The following is a 20,261-nucleotide window of genomic DNA, read 5'->3' as shown; positions in this document are numbered from 1 at the left end:
TTCCTTCCATTATAGAAATTGAAAAGTTACAGTGCTGTGAGAACCCAGATAAAATATCTAATAAACTTTGAAACATTTTAGATCCATTTGGAAAGCATATATTATACTTTTATTAATCTCAGTTATTTCTCAACCTCAAACCTCATCATTTCTCTTCTGACATTTGTTATATCTTTCAGTACTTCCAGCCAACACATACAGTCCTGCTTTGTAAGTCATGCCAAGTGTTCTGAGACCGGCATCCCTTTACATAATTATACATACACATAAGTAATATATAAGCTTAATATTGACTTGATTGAAATGACTGCACAAATGGGAAATAGATATGATTATAGGTGGTTATCAAATCAAACAAATATGTATCACTAGAGAGGTAGTGCCTGTAGTAGGCTGGGAGATTATAAGTCATAGCCTAAGTATATAGCATGTATTCTGGAATTGAAAATTCCTACCATTGGAAAAGCTAGGAGGTGATCCAGACTTGAACATTGAAGTTTTCTCTTTTACTGGAAGAATGTGTTATAAGCACTGGGCTTTGCAGTAAACTAACTAGTTTATAAATTAGAGGAGGTAGCCAACCTAAAATAGATTGTATTTTAAAAATTTGTGTTTCAGTCATGTGGCATTTTAAATGCAAACAAATATTGGCTGAAATTCTCATGTAGAAATAGGTTTAGAAAAGTGGGTGGTTCTTAGTAAGTTCACCTAAAGCCCTATTAATACAAAAAATAGCCTGCATATAATATGTTTCTGTGCTCTGTGGGAGTCTCTGTGACCTTCCCAAGATTTTCACCTGGTAGTAGTTTAAAATATTTTAAATTTATATATTTGCAATTTTTATTTTCTATATCATATGAGATGAATTTTAAATGAGGTATGGATAATAAAATAGAATATAACTAAGATATGTAGTACAATAAAAGGTAGTGATTGAACAAATCAGGAACATTATAAATTGAGTAAAATACACTCTTTTTTTTTGCGGTACGCGGGCCTCTCACTGTTGTGGCCTTTCCCGTTGCGGAGCACAGGCTCTGGACGCGCAGGCTCAGCGGCCATGGCTCACAGGCCCAGCCGCTCCGCGGCATGTGCGATCTTCCTGGACCGGGGCACGAACCCGTGTCCCCTGCATCGGCAGGTGGGCTCTCAACCACTGCGCCACTAGGGAAGCCCAATACACTCTGTTTTAAAAGTCACATTTGTTTCATTCTAATGTCTTTTACAATATGGAATCTTATCAATTAAAAATTTAATAGGAAAAATACCGGTCTTCTTCTGATAGTACTTTAAAATAGAAATGCATGTGAATCCGTAACCATATAGTTTCACCGGCTAGTTTTACCAACTGATGTAAGTCTCTTGACTGATGTTTATATAATTATTTATGTCAAAGTTTAAAAAAATATACACTTAAATTTGTTTAAACTTACTTTTAGATAATTGTAGGTTCACATACAGTTCTACGAAGTAATACAGAGAGATCCTGTGTGCCCTTTGCCTGGTTTTCCCTAATGATAACATCTTACAAAAATGTAGCACCATATGACAACCAAGAATTGACAGTGATACAATCCACTCATTTTATTTAGATTTCCCCAGTTTTACATGTACGTGTTTTGTTCTATGCAGTTTTATCCCACGTGTATGTTTGTGTATCCACCACCGCAGTTAAGATGTGGAACAGTCCCATCACCACACGGATCCCTGTAATTGCCTTTGTAATATACACCTTCCTTCTCACCCCTCACTCCCTCTTTGTCTCTGACTTCCACAGACTCATCGGTTTTCCATCTCTAGAATTTTGTCATTTCGAGAATGTTAAATGAATGAGATTGTGTAGTACGTAACCTTTAGGAATTGCTGGGGTGTTTTCTTTTTTTCTTTTTTTTTTTTACTAAACATAATTCCCTTGCGTTTCATCCAACTTATTTGTGTTAACATTTTTTTATTGCTGAATGGTATTCCATGGATACTGGTATACCACAGTTTGTTTAACCATTCCCCCATTGGACGACATCTGGCTTATTTCCAGTTCTTGGCTGTTATGAATAAAGCATCTGTGAATGCTTGTGGACAGGTTTTTTTGTGTGAACATAAGTTTTTCTCTGGGATAATTGCCCAAGAATGCAATTACTAGGTTTTATGGTAATTGCACCTTTAGTTGGGAAAGAACTTGCCAAACGGTAATATTTTCTAAGGTGGTTGTACCTTTTTACATTCCCACCAGCAGTGTGAATGAGAGATTCGGTTTCCCCACATCCTCACCAGCACGGTATTGTCATTATTTTTATGTCCTATGAGATGATACAGTCTGATATGAATATTAATCAAATGGATAATTTAATGAGTTGTGGACATTAATCAATGTATAGTGTAACTAACATATATATTATCTCTAATAAAAAGTAGTAATTAAATAGATCAAATGGTTATGAAATTGAATAAAATGTACTTCTAATATACTTTGAATATTAATACTTAATCAAGAAGTTAGCTCCTACTTTTAATTTTACCATTAAAGTAAGTAGGAAGAAGGCAGGTGTTACTATGTCCAAGTTTAAAGATTTTAGAGACCGATGATTTGCCTAATACCACTTCACAATTTGTTAACATTCTTTTTCCTTATTACTTCTCCTTTTCCTTACTACTTTTCTTTGATAGGAATGCTTGAACCTATCAGACTTGATTTTTTTTAAATCTCAGAAATAGAATGAAAAAGAGAACTTGCTGATGTGATGGAAGCTAAACAAGAAAGAAAGGAAGGAGAAAAGGAGTCTAGGAGGATGCATTAATAGCAGGAGGCTGGGCTGCTGGTCAGAATGGGATGTACTCATGGCCTTCGAAAGAGGAGAAAGAGGGTAGTGAAGGGACTTTGAGCCACACTATTGGGATTCATAATTTGGACAGTACTTCTAGTTTAACTTGTTAGTTCCTTTTGCTCTGTAAACGTATTTTTATTTTCTCTCTTGTCCACTTTAAGCCTGTGTATAACGGTTGTGTGATAGTACTGTCAGTTGCAGCCTCTCTTAGAGTTGCCTTTGGAGCATGAAAATACATTTCCTTTTTGATTGTTGTAACCCACCTTAATATAGGTAACATTTTCTGAGTCCTTACTGTGAACCAGGCACTGAACTCTTTATTTAGCTTATTTAATCATAGTGACAACTCTGTGTAAAGAATTACCCCCAAATTTAGCAGCTTAAAGAATGAACATTTATTATTTCAGTTTCTAAGGGTTAGGAATTTAGGATGCTTAGCTAGGTGCATCTAGTTCAGGATCTCTCATGAGGGTGGACTCGAAACATTTTTTTCCCCCTGTGTTATACAGTAGGTCCTTGTCGGTTATCTATGTTAAATATACTAGTGTGTACATGTCCCAAACTCCCAATCTATTCCCCACCACCACCACCCTTTCCCCCTGGTAACCATAAGTTTGTTCTCTAAGTCTGTGAGTTTGTTTTGTAAGTTCATTTGTATCATTTTTTTTAAGGTTCTGCATATAAGTGATATATATATTTGTCTTTCTCTGTCTGACTTACTTTGCTTAGTATGATAATCTCCAGGTCCATCCATGTTGCTGCAAATGGCATTATTTCATTCTTTTTCATGGCTGAGTAATATTCCATTGTATATATGTACCACATCTTCTTTATCCATTCATCTGTCGATGGACATTTAGGTTGCCTCCATGTCTTGGTGATTGTAAACAGCGAACAGTGAACATTGGGGTGCATGTATCCTTTTGAACCATGGTTTTCTCTGGATATATACTGTGTATATGTGTGTGTGTGTGTGTGTGTGTGTGTGTATACACACATACTGTGGAGTGGGATTGCTGGATTATATGGTAGCTCTTTTTTTAGTTTTTTAAGGAACCTCTATACTGTTTCCATAGTGGTTGTACCAATTTACGTTCCCAACAACAGTGTAGGAGGGTTCCCTTTTCTCCACATCTCCCACATTTATTCTTCGTAGACGTTTTGATGATGGCCATTCTGCCTGGTGTGAGGTGATATCTCATTGTAGTTTTGATTTGCATTTCTCTAATACTTAGTGATGTTGAACATCTTTTCACTTGCCTCCTGGCCATCTGTATGTCTTCTTTGGAGAAATGTCTGTTTAGGCCTTCTGCCCATTTTTTGATTGGGTTCTTTTTTTGTTTGTTTGTTTTTTGATATTGAGCTGCATGACCTGATTGCAAATTTTGGATATTAATCCCTTGTCAGTCCCATCCTTTGCAAATATTTTCTCCCATTCTGTGGATTGTCTTTTCATTTTGTTTATGGTTTCCTTTGCTGTGCAAAAGCTTTTGAGTTTAATTAGGTCCCATTTGTTTATTTTTGTCTTTATTTCTTTATTATTTGTCTTTATGTTATATTATTTGTCTTTATGTCTTTATTATTTATTTTATAGGAGATGGATCAAAAAAGATTTTGTTGTGATTTATGTCAAAGAGCGTTCTGCCTATGTTTTCTTCTGAGAGTTTTATAGGATCTGGTCTTACATTTAGGTCTTTAATCCATTTTGAGTTTATTTTTGTGTATGCTGTTAAAGAGTGTTCTAATTTCATTCTTTTACATGTAACTGTCCAGTTTTCCCACACCATTTATCAAAGAGACTGTCTTTTCTCCATTGTATAGTCTTGCCTCCTTTGTTGCAGATTAATTGACCCTATGTGCATGGGTTTATTTCTGGGCTTTCTATCCTGTTCCACTGATATATATGTCAGTTTTTATGCCAGTACCATACTCTTTTGATGAATGTAGCTTTGTAGTATAGTCTGAAGTCAGGCAGCCTGATGCCTCCAGTTCCAGTTTTCTTTCTCAAGATTGCTTTGCCTAATCGGGGTCTTCTGTATCTCCATTACAAATTTTAAGATTTTTTTTTTTGTTCTAGTTCTGTTAAAAAAAATATGCCATAGTAATTTGATAGAGATTGCATTGACTTTGTAGATTGCCTTGGGTACTATAGTCATTTTGACAGTATTGATTCTTCGAATCCAAGAACATGGTATATCTTTCCATCTGTTTGTATCATCTTCTATTTCTTTCATCAGCATCTTATAGTTTTCAGTGTACAGGTCTTTTGCCTCCTTAGGTAAATTTATTCCTAGGTATTTTATTCTTTTTGATGTGCTGGTAAAGGGAATTGTTTCTTTAATTTCTCTTTTTGAACTTTCATTGTTAGTGTATAAAAATGCAGTAGGTTTCTGTGTATTAATTTGTATCTTGCAACTTTACTGAATTCATTGATGAGCTCTAGTAGTTTTCTGGTAGCATCTTTAGAATTTTCTATGTATAGTATCATGTCATCTGCAGACAATGACAGTTTTACTTCTTCTTTTCCAATTTGGATTCCTTGTATTTCTTTTTCTTTTCTGACTGCCATGGCTAGGACTTCCAAAACTATTTTGAATAGAAGTGGCAAGAGTGAACATCCTTGTCTTGTTCCTGATCTTAGAGGAAATACTTTGAGCTTTCCACTGTTGAGCATGTTGTTAGCTGTGGGTTTGTCATATATGGCCTTTATTATGTTGAGGTATGTTCCGTCTATGCCCACTTTCTGGAGCGTTTTTTATCATAAATTGGTGTTGAATTTTGTCAAAAGCCTTTTCTGCATCTATTGAGATGATCATATATATGGTTTTTATTCTTCAATTTGTTGATGTGGTGTATCACACTGATTGATTTGCAGACAATGAAAAAATCCTTGCACCACTGGAATAAATCCTACCTGACCGTGGTGTATGCTCCTTTTAGTGTGCTGTTGGATTCGGTTTGCTAGTATTTTGTTGAGGATTTTTGGGTCTGTGTTCATCAGTGATGTTGGCCTGTAATTTTCTTTTTTTTGCGGTATCTTTGTCTGGTTTTGGTATCAGGGTGATGGTGGCCTCAAAAAATGAGTTTGGGAGTGTTCCTTCCTCTGCAAGTTTTTGGAAGAGTTCCAGAAGGATAGGTGTTAACTCTTTTCTAAATGTTTGATAGAATTCACCTGTGAAACCATCAGGTCCTGGACTTTTGTTTGTTGGAAGTTTTTAAATCACAGTTTCAATTTTAGTATTTGTGATTGGTCTGTACATATTCTCTAGTTCTTCCTGGTTCAGTCTTGGGAGATTGTACCTTCCTAAGAATTTGTCCATTTCTTCTAGGTAGTCCACTTTATTGACATATAGTTGCTTGTAGTAGTCTCTTATAATCCTTTGTATTTCTGTGGTGTCCATTGTAACTTCTCCTTTTTCATTTCTCATTTTATTGATTTGAGCCCTCTTTCCAACCTAACCTTACACCTAGAGCAACAAAAGAAAGAAGAACAAACAAAACTCAAAGTTAGCAGAAGGAAAGAAATCATAAAAATCGGAGGAGAAATAAATGAAACAGAAACAAAACAATAGAAAAGTTCAATGAAACTAAAAGCTGGTTCTTTGAAAAGATAAACAAAATTGATAAACCTCAAGACATTTTTAGCTGGGGCTGCAGTCATCTGAAGACTTGGTTAGGGCTGGAAAATCTGCTTCCAGGATGACTTGCTTGTGTAGCTTTTGGTCCATCATCATGTAGCCCTCCCCATAGAGCTTCTTGGATATCCTCATGACATGATACCTGGCTTCACCCATAGTGAATGATTCAAGAGAGTTTTCTACTGAAGAAGTCACAGTGCCTTTATTTATTTATATTTATTTTTGGCTGTGTTGGGTCCTCGTCTCTGTGCGAGGGCTCTCTCTAGTTGTGGCAAGCGGGGGCCACTCTTCATCGCAGTGCGCGGGCCTCTCACTGTCTGTGGCCTCTCTTGTTGCGGAGCATAGGCTCCAGACGCGCAGGCTCAGCAGTTGTGGCTCACTGGCCTAGTTGCTTCGCGGCATGTGGGATCCTCCCAGACCAGGGCTCGAACCCGTGTCCCCTGCATTGGCAGGCAGACTCTCAAAACACTGCGCCACCAGGGAAGCCCATAGTGCCTTTTTTTACCCAGTTGCTAGAAGTCACACACTGTCACTTCGGCCATATTCTTTTCATTAGAAGGGAGTCACTAAGTGAAGCCCGTGCTGAAGGGGAAAGGAATTAAGTTCTACGTTATGAATGGAGGAGTGTCAAAGATTTTCTGGACATAATTTAAGACTGCCACACCTGGGTTACCAGTGTTGTCTCGATTTTCCAGATGAGGAAACTTGTGAATGGAGAAGTTAAGTGACTGGTCCAAGGTGCATAGCTAGTTGGAGAAGTAGGGTTTCAGTCTCAGCAGCCTGGCTCATGTGACTCCTTTTCTTTGTCTCTTTTTTTTTGTTTCATTTTGTTTTTACTACATATGCTTTACTGCCTTGAGTACTTCATCTCCTGAGTACACGTTAAAAAGTCACAGTGACTTCACTTCTTCATACTCATTCACAACTGGATATTTATGGGTTACTTGCCTCTTTTATGCCTCACTCCTAGTACTGTGACTTAATACTTAGATTCACTCATTTAGTTCATCCTGTAGATACTTAGCATCTACTGCTAAGTACTGGGATGCTCACCACTGTCGTGTGGGGAAGAACTTTGATTTTGAAGGTGTACTGACCTAGCAGCAAAGAATTTCAAGGTGTATATTGGGTAGTTTCCCATGACTAAACATTGGGAAGCAAACATTTTTCCCATAGCCTTTTGGTTTTGCAGTTCTCACACCTTCTGTAGTTGTTAGAACTATGGTGCATTGTGGGTGGTTATTTAGAATGCATTGTGAGCTAAAGTTGACAGTGGGATCAACTTCCTCAGATGGAGTTTGTCCACTACTGATATCAAAAGCAATAAATGCCTTAGACCCCTGGGCAGTGTTAGGACCATAATCTTGCCCCTGCTAACTTTTTCCAGTACTTTAAGTGACTATGAAGAACCCTGTGCTATCTGCGATAGTTTTCCTCTGCAGTTTGGGAGGAGTAAAATGAAGTAAAAAAAATTTTTTTCCCCAAGAGATCTGCTTTGTAAAATGACAATCACAGTCACCCAAACTATGCCGAAAGAGAAAGAGAGAGAGGTCTTAGAATTTTGATAATATTTCTGTATATTCTTGTCTTATATTTCATTTTGTTAGGCCATGGAATAGTCTGTATTATGGGTAGCCCAAGGGATCTTTTTGACATACAATTTTAGGGTACACTATAGGATTAAAAAACCCTAAGGGTAACTGCACTTTGGGGCATCAGGATACAAACTTCTGTTTATAGTGTACTGGATAACGTATCCATTGAAAAATCTTCATGTTTTAGCAATGTGAACAGTGCAGTGTAATTGGATAAAGAGTACGATTCCATGGGTTAACCAGTGTTAAAACAGAATAAGCCATCAGAAAATTGACTAAAGGAACTTGGAGAAGCCATGGTGGGGTGTTAAAGGGTAAAGCTTCCTACCTTTATAAGGAACTTCTTGTTGAACTCGAAGGACTTGACAACCATATATTGTGTTTGACAGCACTCAGTGAATTTCTTAATAATGTGGCTAAGTTCTCACTTGCGCACGCACACGCGCACGCACACACACACACACACACACACACACCCTAGTTTCCTATCTAGGCTAATTCAGACCCTGAATTCCTAATTTACCTCTGGTACCCACCTCTCTTTGTGTCTGACAGCACTAAGAAAATTCCTTAATGAGGTTAAGTGCTTATGTGTACACACCTCTGCCTATACTTGGGCAGTTTCAAACATCCTTTTAAAAATATAACAGATGTGAGGAATGGCCTAGATTAGACTTTGGTTTTAAGAAGTCCTATCAAGGTGAGAGTTTGAGACCAACTGATTTTAAATTGATATTGGGTTGGACTGGGATAAGCTCCTCCAGAATGAAAGTAGAAGCATGGTGTACCTAGTGCTACCTTGTGGCCCAGTTCTCTGTCCATTTTCTGAGCCCTGTACATACGAGTTTATGAAACGTGATGTTTCTCTTTCTTCACTATGTTCTCCCCTGAGCCTTCCTCCTTTACCTCATAAGTTAGTGGAAACTATCTGATCACCTTGGCAAAGGGGGACCCTGGTTTCCATGGGCCTTAAATAAAGCTATCAATTTGGTTATACAGATAGGATATCCAACTGAATAGCACTTGGGGCAAACACTAGTGGATCCCTCAAAACTAGGGAGTCGTGCATTGTGGGTAATTATGTGGCTTTTTCTTTAGAAAGGATAGAACAGTTATCCATTTAAAGCTAAAACAAAGCTGGCAGTCCATAACAACAGCTTAGTGGCCCTTTTATCCTACGGTTAGTCAGTCCTTGGTGTCTGTAGCAACCTGGCCTCCTGAACCAAAACATACTTTCTCAGGGCTAGAAAAGGAGCAAGTCTTTAAGTCCAGTAGGTGGCCATTGTCAGGAAAAAGGAACTTGACCACCTGTCCAATTTGAAGCCAATGCCAAGAAGAAACTGGAGCTTGACCAAAGGCTGGTCAGTTTCTGCTGAGCTGCAACCAGAATGAAATACCTGGCAGGCCATTTTAATGATTGTGGTAATCCATTTCTGTGGTGGCAAGATAGGAATGGGAGGACTTCCCTGGTAGCGCAGTGGTTAAGAATCCGCCCGCTAATACATGGAACATGGGTTCGAGCCCTGGTCCGGGAAGATCCCACATGCTGCTGAGCAGCTAAGCCCGTGCACCACAACTACTGAAGCCCATGCACTAGAGCCCGTAGAGCCCGGTGGCAACAACAGAAGCCACCGCAATGAGAAGCCCGTGCACCGCAACAAAGAATAGACCCTGTTCGCCGCAACTAGAGCAAGCCCGTGCACAGCAACGAAGACCCAAGGCAGCCAAAAATAAACAAAATAAATAAATGTATTTTTAAAAAAAAGATACGAATGGGAAATCATGGCAGGCCAGCAAAGCCTTCTTTGGAACTGAGAGGACCAGCAGTCCTCAGCGTGGTTCAGTCTTGCAGTTTGGGTTTTCAGCTGGTGCTTATAGAATAAGCAAAGAACTAAATCTACTTACACTTTATTTAAAAAGAATAAAATAATTTATTATTATTTAACCAGAGTGTAAAACTTACAGGGCTCTGGAACACGCAGATCCCCTGCCCCAGCCTCGTGTGTTTAAACAACCCAGCTCTATGGGACTTATACTGCCACACATACGTGGAGCTCTTTTTAACTTCTCTGCCCCTGAAACCATGTTTATTTCATGGTCTCAAGAGATAAGGCACTTCTTGGATGTTGGAAAGTGAGTGATTCCTCTGTTCTTGTCCTAGTGAGCAGTAGGTTGATCACAAAGCAAGAACACCCCTTTGCCTGGAGCTAGGATGGATCTCCTGCGCCTAGGGCCTTAGCTTAGAGTCACTAGTGCCCTTTTTTGGGTTAGATTTTATTTTTAGAGTAAGTACAGAGAAACACTCACTGATGGTCAGAATAGAAATGTGAAGCAAGTTACGTAAACGTGTATTTCTACTAGATCAAATTTGTCCCTTTGGAGCAAGGACAGGCAGAAGATGAGAATTTCTGAGGACAAAAGTGGATGGGAAGGACCCGAGGTTTATATTTTCAAAGAAAGGAGATGTATTTGGGCTTGTGTTTTTTTTTTTTTTTTAAGAAATAGTTTATGCTTATAAATATTTAAATGCCAGAGGGTACAAACATATAAAATGAAAGTTCTTTGTAATCCCACCTTCCCTCCCCATTATTAATTTAATAGTTAATGCATTATATATTCTTTTAGTACCTTTTTTTTTTTTTTAACCTGCGCATGTACTTAAAAACACTGAAAGAATTAGTGGGATTATGGTCAATTTCTGGTGTTTGCTTTTTTACTTAATAATCAGAAACCTTGTTCTATATCAGTAGATAAGGATATCTGCTCACCAATTTAAATGTGCAAGAGTTTGAGCATTTTCTCAAACTTTTTGTGAATTACTCATTTACCTTTGAAATTGGACTTATTTAAGCAAACAAAAAGTATGTTTCAGTCGTCATTAGTAGAAATGTGAGTGATTTTACTGTTTCCCATGTACTGATCGTTCTCTCCTTGTTAATAGGTGTACAGTCCTGAATTTTCTGTGGTCTGTTTATGACTTTTTATGTCTGCGATTTTTATGTGATTTCAGTCTGTTTTTCATTTTTCTCCCTTTTTGTCTCATTTCTCTTTTTCATCTAAATTTCTGTCTCTTACAACGTTAATTTTTTCTGACTTTTTGTCACATGAGTGTTTATCATTTGATGTTGTAACTGAACTGATATGATTGTGACTGGGAAGTATGATCACCTCATTTTGTTTGCCATGTCATCACCAGAGGCGTTGACAAGCAAACACTTACCGTTTCCCATGAATACAGTGGTACTCTGCAGATTTCTAAAATCAAGGGAAAATTTAATACTGTGTGCTTAGGGCTGTGCTACACACTACCCAGAAAAGCACTTTCACCCTCTAAAATGCCCACTGCAAGATCTCACCTGGGAATCCACTTGCATATGTTTCAAAAAACAGTTACACCAAAAGAATGATTTAAACATACAACACATTTGAAAGCTGCTTTTAGGAGTCTACATTTGTATGTGTGAGAATGTGGATAGGTGGAGAGAAAGTTTGCAGAGGATAGATGATCATAGAAGCACCCCGATGGGTTTTAGGATATTTCAGATAAATGATTATACAGTTATTCATGAGTCATTAGAAAATGTGAAGGTGCCTTTCCCAATCCTAGGATTTAAGAGGAACCTCAAGACGTCAGCTCATAGCAGCTAGAGATGATGTCTCAGACCTTTTTACAAACGATTAAAATGTCCACAGAAAATGCCCATAGTCTTGGGACACTGTGTTTACTGGCTGTGACCGCTTGCTGAAAAGTGTGCATTCTACTGAAATTATATACAGAATTTAACAAGCATTTGTCTATTGGTTTTTATCTTAATGTCTAGATTACCTACAAGATCATGCGTGTTTTTTGTTAAAGGGCGGGCGTTTCCATTTCAGGGCCTGTTTTGGCCTTTCTGTCCAGGAAAGCCCGAGACGGACACAGTGACTTTACTTACTGAATTAGAGTTTAGAAGTCAGTCACTGAAGTGTGGCTTGTCTTTCCCTGTGGGAGCTGGCAGTGCCATTTAAGAACACACAGCTGGTGTTATCCAAAATGTAACTGTGGCCTCTGCAGGAATGGTTGATAATGGCTGAGCCAAGAAGGCCTTTGCGCTGACTGACCCGCACAGGACGATTTCTCCTAGCATTTCTTCTTTCAATCCTGCTGGGGTAGAAATGAAGTTGGAGGTACATCCACAGAATCCATTAGCGTCCCTTTGGGACAGAGCTGTCAGCAGCTTCACATCTTGAACTTCTATGAGGCGTGTTGTGTCCTTGACTAAGAAATGTGTTTCCCCGTGTGTCTGATAAAGTAAACATCTGCAACGCTGAAGGCGTAGTGCCAGGCACATCTGTGTCCATAGACAATGCTGTTAAATTAAGGGTTGCCCTGGAAAACGATTGACCTGCGACAGAGTTCATTTGGCATCATTCGTTTGTTTTGGGGCGCTTTTTTCTGAGTATTTGATCATGGATCTTACATGTCTCTTAAACTTTGATCTCATTGTTTGGGTTCTAACTGTTTACTCTGTGAATGAGCTAGGCTTCCTCTTGTCACAGAAAGCTGCATAGTCCTTCAGTGACAGTAAGCTTCCTGCAAGCAAGAATCATGTCTAGGAAAGGGAACCCTCCTGCACTGTTGGTGGGCATAGACTCGGGGCTCTCTGCACGTATGTCTGCCCTCAGGCAGAGGCTGTTGCCCGGCACTGCTGGCTATCAGGGAATCCAGCAGACAGCAGATGTCTTTTACATGTCCACACGTGCAGTCACATGGTATTTGACTAAACCGAATGGCCAATTAAATTCAGAATTAGATTGCCTTTTTCCTCTCATCTATTTGATTTACTATCAATCAATGTGGATTAAACAATCGATTCTCAAAAAAAAAAAATCATGTCTAACCTTTGCGATTTCCATAGACATAGCAAAGGCAAAACCCGGAAGTGCTTTACTACTTAATGGCTCAGATAAAACGAGTGGTGGTGAGAAGAGTAGGGAAACTAAAATGTTTTAAAACATCCCCGTGATTTTAGGTCCCAGTTACCATAGAAAAGCATGAATTAGATATTCAGGAAGAGGGGTTTTTTTTCCATTCATTATCAGTGATTTTTTTTTTTTAACTTAATGGAGTTTCCCAGTCTGAGGAGGTCTAGAAAGGATTCAGAACACATAGATTCCAAGCATTTGGATTTAAGAGACCTTTAGTTGTCCTCATAACTTCATAATGTAAGTATTTAAGAGTTATTTTTCCTAGCCAGTCTATCTGTTCTGTCAGAGGAGAGAATAGCTCTTCATTGAGAGATAAGATGTCTTGGCAGGTTTCTGAGACAATAATGGGCTTCACTAGGTTCTAGGAAATGTAATTCGTGTCCATGTATAAATAAAGTGTCAGACATCTTAGTTGCCTCTAATTTGATGAACAAAACAGAGTGGCCTTGAGTCTCTTTTTAATCCATGGGCGAGAGGCAAATTTAGGCCTATCAGTTCAGTGGGGGTTTTTTTGTTGTTTTTTTAATGTTTAACAGGTTTTTTTGTTGAGATACTGAGATAAGAATCTTCTAATTTTGAAATATATAAAAAAGTTTATAAACTTCACAATTTTTATTGATACAAATATTGACATTATTTATGGTTTCCTAAATAAAGTAATAAAAAATGTAGGCTGTTCTCAACCTAACAGTACATTTATAGTCTCTAAAACATGCTTATTTTAGAAAGATAGAAAATACAAATAAACTAATAAAAAATATCAGAATCACTTATTAGGACTTCGCTGGAGGTCCAGTGGTTAAGACTCTGTGCTTGCATTGCAGGGGGCATGGGTTCAATCCCTGGTCGGGGAACCAAGATCCCGCGTGCCACACGGCACAGCCAAAAAAAAAAAAAAAAGAAAAATCACTTAGTATTCCACCATTCAGGACTAAGTAATGTAGATATAAACCTTTTGGCATATATATCCTACGGCGTATTTTTCCCCCTTTCCATATACATGCATGTGTTGGCTTTTTGTTCTATAGAATAAAACTGAATGTACTTTTTCCTTGAACATAATTTTTATTGGTTGCATAATACATTTTATGGATGTAGATGAACCTTAATTTATATCAAGTAATCTTTCATTTAACTCCCAGATTTCTATTGGTTTTTTTTTTTTGATAAATTGTTTGACTTGTAAGTTTCTAAAGCCTTTTTCTTTAGAATAGTGCTAGAAATGATAGTTGATTTCCTGAGTTAACTCCCCAGATCCTAATTGCTACCCGTCACATGGCTAAGCTTCCCTGCTGGACAAATGGTACTACAGTGATTAAAACACAGGATCTGCTTATCATTATTTCCATGGAACTCTGTGTAATCCATTCACCACCTGGCATAGTGCCAGATACAATGGGCACTCAACAAAATCTGAACGAGTGGAAGCTGGGATTCCTTCTCTATCCAGGTTGTCGTGGCCGGAGCCACCAAGTAGAACACATGGTGTTCACTTTCTGGAACGTGGGAAGAGGAATGTGGATAGCAGAGAGGGCGCGCAGGATAGCAGAATTCCCTTGTGTATGTCTTCGGCAGTTGTCAGTAATTCAGCCTTAGCAGCTTTGATAAAGAAACTTCTGTGGAAAGAGTGTTTATCACTGGCAAAGTTGAGAGAGAAGGGGGAGGCAAAAGGTATACTGAACAACAAACCTGACCTTAATTGAAATGTATAAAACACTGTACCCAACAGCAACAGAATATTCATTTATTTTACATACACACAGAACATTTATCATGTTCTAGGCTGTAAAACAAGGAATTGAAGGGCAGTTTCTTAAAAGTTGAAGCATATACCTACCATATCATCCAGCTATTCCATTTTCAGCTACTTATCCAAGAAGAAAGAAAACATATGTCCACACAAAGACCTGTACAAATCGATACATGAACGTTCATAGTCATTTTATTTGTAAAAGCCAAAAACGAGAGATAACCCTGGTGTCTCATAAACAAGCGAATGGATAAATGAACTGTGAGTGTTCATACCACAGAATACTACTCAGAAATAAAAAGAGACTATTGTTACATGCAGCACCATGGATGAATCTCAGAATAATTATGCTAAAGTGAAGGAAGTCGGACGAAAAAGGATACCTACTTTATAGCTCCATTTGTATGAAACTTTAGAACATACATACTAATCTGTAGTGACAGAAGGCAGATGAGTGATTGCGTGGGGATGAGGATAGTAGGACAAGGTAGAAGGAAGATTAAAGGAGCATGAGATAAGGAAACTTTTGGGGGGGTGATGGATATGTTCATTATCTTGATGGCTGTGATGGTTTCACAGGTTATACATATGTCAAAACGTATTGTAAAGCAAGATGTACAGTTTATATGTCAATTATACCTCACCAAAGCTGTCTAAGGTATAAAGAAGCAAATAATAAAAAGGCACTCATGATTCTGGGGCTGTTTACTTGATCGTAGTGTTTATTGTACACCTACATGCAAACGGCATTACAACTGAGCACTGATTTTTTTTTTTTTTCCTTTGAGTAGTAACGTGATTTCTAATGAGGAACTCGATCATGTTGTATCAGCTTGAGTAGAGAAGAGGAATAGAAAACATGGGGGTGAATCCGTGATTTCTAATGAGGAACTCGATCATGTTGTATCAGCTTGAGTAGAGAAGAGGAATAGAAAACATGGGGGTGAACCCGAACTCATAAAAACAGAGTAGATTAGTTAGTTCCCTGGATCTGGGGGGTGAGGAAAATGGGCAGATGTTGACCTAAGGATACAGACTTCCAGTTAGAAGCTGAGCAGGTTTTGGGGAATCTAATGCACAGTATTGTGAGTATATTTAAGGTACTGTATTATGGGTGTACTTGAAAGTCACTGAGAGGAGGTCTTAAGTGTTCTCATCACAAAAAGAGAAATGGTAATTTTGTGGTATGATGGAGGTGTTAGCTAATGCTGTAGTGGTAATCGTTTTGAAATGTACATAAAAGTTTATTAGATCAGAAAGTACATTTGAAACTTAATATTATGTGTCAACTATATCTCAAAGCTGGGGGGTGGGTCTGACTAAAGACTCACTAAAATAAGTAGAAACAAAACGTGGTAGTGATGATGATTCAGTGTTTACTCCTTGCCTATTGAATCAAGACCATATTCCTGAGCCGATGACGTCATCCCCCCTCGGTTTGATCCTCCACTACCTGTTCACCTTTTTTGGCTCCCCTTCTCCCAGAATTCACTGCGCTATTATCCCCCTCTGCATTGCCTTGGTTAACGCTTTTTTTCTGCCTGTGCCTCTTCCCCACCTCACCTTTTTATATCTATGTGGTAAAATCCTACCTGTCCTTGAAGTTTCCATTCAGATGCCCACACGCTTACTTTGATCCTCCCAGCTGGAAGTGTCATCCGTGTTCTGTATTTTAGCACACATTAAGTACGTATTTTGTACCGTAGCCCTTACGGTACAGCCAAGTCTGCCCTGCTGTTTCAGAACTGAACAGACACAGGGTTATGCATTTGGCTACTATTTAGACACATTTCAATTGTTTAATAAACTTCTACATTTATTAAAATTACTGTAATTATCAATGCCAATGAGGGAAGCAATGACAAGACAAAGTAGGACAAAAAAATTGGTTCAGTTGTATTTTTGAACCACATTCTGCGTTCATTTGATTAGAGCGGAGGGGAGTGGTAGATTTACTGTCCTCATGACATTTTTGTTTTCCTTAAGCTAATGTTTTAATTATGGACCCTCTTTTTTTTTTCTTTTTGCGGTACGCGGGCCTCTCACTGTTGTGGCCTCTCCCGTTGCGGAGCACAGGCTCAGCGGCCATGGCTCACGGGCCCAGCCGCTCCGCGGCGTGTGGGATCTTCCCAGACCGGGGCACGAACCCGCGTCCCCTGCATCGGCAGGCGGACTCCCAACCACAGTGCCGCCAGGGAAGCCCTATGGACCCTCTTTTCCCCTCACATTTTTAGAACCAGGCAATGGCTAGGAAAGAAGTCAGTTTGTAAATTTAAATCAGCTAGAAGTGATTCACTCTGATAAATCACACAGAGCTACTCAAGAAGTGGCTTAGAGCAATTAGAGCAGTCATTGTGTCATGGAAAGAGCACGAATTAGGTAGGAGTCGAGGAGTATTTGAAGAAATGTGTTTTGGGGATTTCAGGTGAGCTATTCTATGACTGTCCACTCCCTTGATCACTCTTGTATTTATCTTCCAGGTCCGGACTCTCTTTGTCAGTGGTCTCCCTCTGGATATCAAACCTCGAGAGCTGTATCTGCTTTTCAGACCATTTAAGGTACCTTTTCGATCTTTCAGAAATTGTAAAAGGAGACAAAGAGTGTGTGTATAAGCTTCATGGGGCTTTTTGGAGAAAGAAATGAAATGTCTGTGAAAGCACTGTTTTTAAAAAGTTAGTGAGTAAAGGAGATTTGACAACTCGGTCCTAATATACATTTTCACTTTGGAAGGACTGAAACTGCCTTTTGTCCTCCCAGTAGCTAATCTGGAGAAGTCTCTTACCGACGTGGACATGCGTCTGTTTCTGTTCTACAGAACAGCTTTAGTGTCCTCCCTGTTTATCCTCTTGCCAGTTAGGGGTGTTCTTCTGAGTACAGATCACCAAAAATACTATCAGTGACTTATTCTGTATTTATATTTCAAATGCAGTAAAAGTCAAGCCCTACCCCTAGGAGGTTCCTTATCAGTTGAAATACTGCTGTTAATACTAATGTTTGGAGACATAATAGGTTAAGTAGGCTTTTATGAACTAGACTAGGAACCTAACACCATTATTTTTGCCATGGGCAAAATGTCCAAAGTTGCAAAAACAGTAAAACAAAATTTTAAAGAATTGCTTGGTATGAGTTGAGGGAAATCTTTCCTGTTGCTTAGTGAAATATTTAATGCAAGTTGTCTGTCCATTGTGACTATCAAGATAAAACTACTTTAGAGATAACTAATGTAGCTGGGATTGAAAATTTAACAGGAAATTGAACTAAAGCTGAAATAACCTTGCTCCAAGGAGAAACCTTGAAGGTTAGTCTTTGGAGAGTAGAGTAGGGTAGGGTAGCTGGGACTGGGCATGATGTGGGCTGAAGGCTTTGGCTCTGAAGGAGTGAACCTGGAAGTCATGACAGATTCAGGGCCTGTGTTTGGCCTGGTCACGTCACCTGAGGACATGTCAGCAACAGTGCCTGGCCGGGACCACACTTACGATCACGTGATGGGCCATCTTGATTGATGGTTAAAGATCTATCCTGATTTGAAGCAGGACCCCAGCCACAGAGGCAAGACAGGTTGAGGGACAATATCTAACTTCTTAGGGGGAGAGAGTAGGATGTGACAGCTGAAAACAGTTGGGTAGTAGAAGGAGAAGGACGGTTGAGCAGGCAGCGAGTTAAAACCAACAAAGATAAAACAGTCTAGTTTATGTGCCCCAAAGGCAGCGTGTCATAATGGACGTAACTCCATTCTGACAGCTCTCCTTTTAATGCAACAATAATGATGACATTACAGAGGGAAGCAGAAAGGTTAGCCATGAGGTTAGCTAGAGGAAGTGGGAAAGAAAGAGAAGGTATTGTGGGGAGAGTGCCAGCTTTATAGAATTTCCCGAGTTTCTTCTGCAGGGTTGTAGTTTTTACTGTCTGTCTCTTCTGTAGGATGAGGACTTTTTAAAGCTAACTGATCCTCGCATGTATCCAATAGTATGTATCCAACGTAACATACATAGTTATGTCTTTGTATACATACAGAGAGATTTAGCCAGCAAGCCCCTTAAGAATTATCTCATTTAATTCTCATCACAGTCCTTTAAAGTGGGTTAGCCTCATTTTTTTTCAAATAAGGAAAATGAAACTTGGAGCAGTTGAATACATTTTGCTCCAGTTTACACACATAATAAATGGCACGGCCAGGATTCAAACCCAAGCAATCATCCCTCATCCGAACGATTATTTGACACTACTTCTCTATTTGTGACTTGAGAGGACAGTATATCCCTACTAGTGGTCTTTTACTTGAGTGAAATATCCATATGTCCTTTGCCTCTGAGGCCTTCAGGGTGTTTAAACCTTCAGGTTTTTCAGAGAGCGAGAGCACCTTGAAAAAGGAAGAGGCAGGGCTGTGAATCACGACCTCTCTGGCTAGAAGGGCTCAAGGCCTTTGAGGTAAAATGTTTACAGTAGCTAATTAGTAACATAGTTCTCTGCTGGGAAAATAGGAGGATGAATCAATCCCAACATGCTGCCCAGAAACCCAAACGCTGAAGTCAGGACCCTGGTACATTCCTACTAACCCTCTTTTAATTAAAGTCCCCAGAGTCTGACCCTCGTCTGCAAATCTGTCTCTGCACCGATACGTGTGGTGGTCAATCATGTCAAGTGTTGTTTTTTCCCCTCCTGTGTCATCCATCAGTGCAAGCTAACAGTCATTGATTATTTTCAGAAATAAACAGACTTTGTTATCCTTATCCTGGGGAGCCAGGAGGGCTTAAGGGAGGGAGTGAAAGGAGTGTTTCCATCTTCCTTGAGGCTGAGCTGGAGTAAAAACCCAACAGGGAATTTTCACATCTCCCAATCAGAACACCACTGTGAAAACTGGTGGCTGCAATAAATAAGCAAAGGAACTCAACAGATTTCAGCATCACTGCCTATTTAACCTTTCCTGGAAGTTTTGAAATTTTCTTTAAGTTCTACCAAGTACGATCTTAATGTTTTATTGTTTTATAGCAAATATATGACCAAGTCATCACACACTCTGACCTTCCTAACTTATCCCCTTCCCTCGCCTAGTTCTATAAAATGAAAAAGACCTGCTGTTGACATAGACACCATTTTCCTATGCATAAGTGCATTCATGCACTTATGTTTCTTTTCCCTATATATTTTCATGAATTCATGCACTTATGTTTCTTTTCTGAATTTCATGAAAATATATAGAGATAAGAAACATAAGTGCATGAATTTCAGGGCTTGATTTCTTTTAGGCCCAAGTATGCAAAGATTGGCATATACGTCATGCGTGCGTGTGTGTATAAAATTTGTTTTCCCAATGAACAGGCATTTGTGAGAAGAGTTGGTCAGTAGTCATAAGGGACTCATTTTCACTTGAGCAGGATGCTATTACAATTGCTCTTTTCTCCTACTACTCTTTATTTCTGGTCTAAATTTGGTTCTTTATTTTCAGGGCTACGAGGGTTCTCTTATAAAGCTCACATCTAAGCAGGTA

The 20,261-nt window shown here is 39.0% G+C and overlaps 1 protein-coding gene across 4 annotated transcripts in view; it reads left to right on the top strand.

Moving 5' to 3' along the window:
* The window catches only part of RBPMS (RNA binding protein, mRNA processing factor), a 187,341-nt gene that overhangs the window by 62,467 nt on the left and 104,613 nt on the right, over window positions 1-20,261 (top strand). For 3 of the 4 annotated variants that reach the window (XM_079909030.1, XM_079909029.1, XM_079909027.1), the window contains exons 2-3: window positions 17,254-17,331; window positions 20,220-20,258. In XM_079909030.1, the coding sequence (XP_079765156.1) occupies window positions 17,254-17,331; window positions 20,220-20,258 (117 nt within the window). The remainder of the gene's footprint in view (window positions 1-17,253; window positions 17,332-20,219; window positions 20,259-20,261) is intronic. The other variant, XM_079909028.1, reaches the window with a different exon arrangement.

Source organism: Stenella coeruleoalba, assembly GCF_951394435.1.
Source record: "Stenella coeruleoalba genome assembly, chromosome: 21".
Lineage (NCBI taxonomy): Eukaryota > Metazoa > Chordata > Mammalia > Artiodactyla > Delphinidae > Stenella > Stenella coeruleoalba.
The sequence above is the reverse complement of the archived record's forward strand: the minus strand, read 5'-3'. Positions and strand labels throughout refer to the sequence as shown.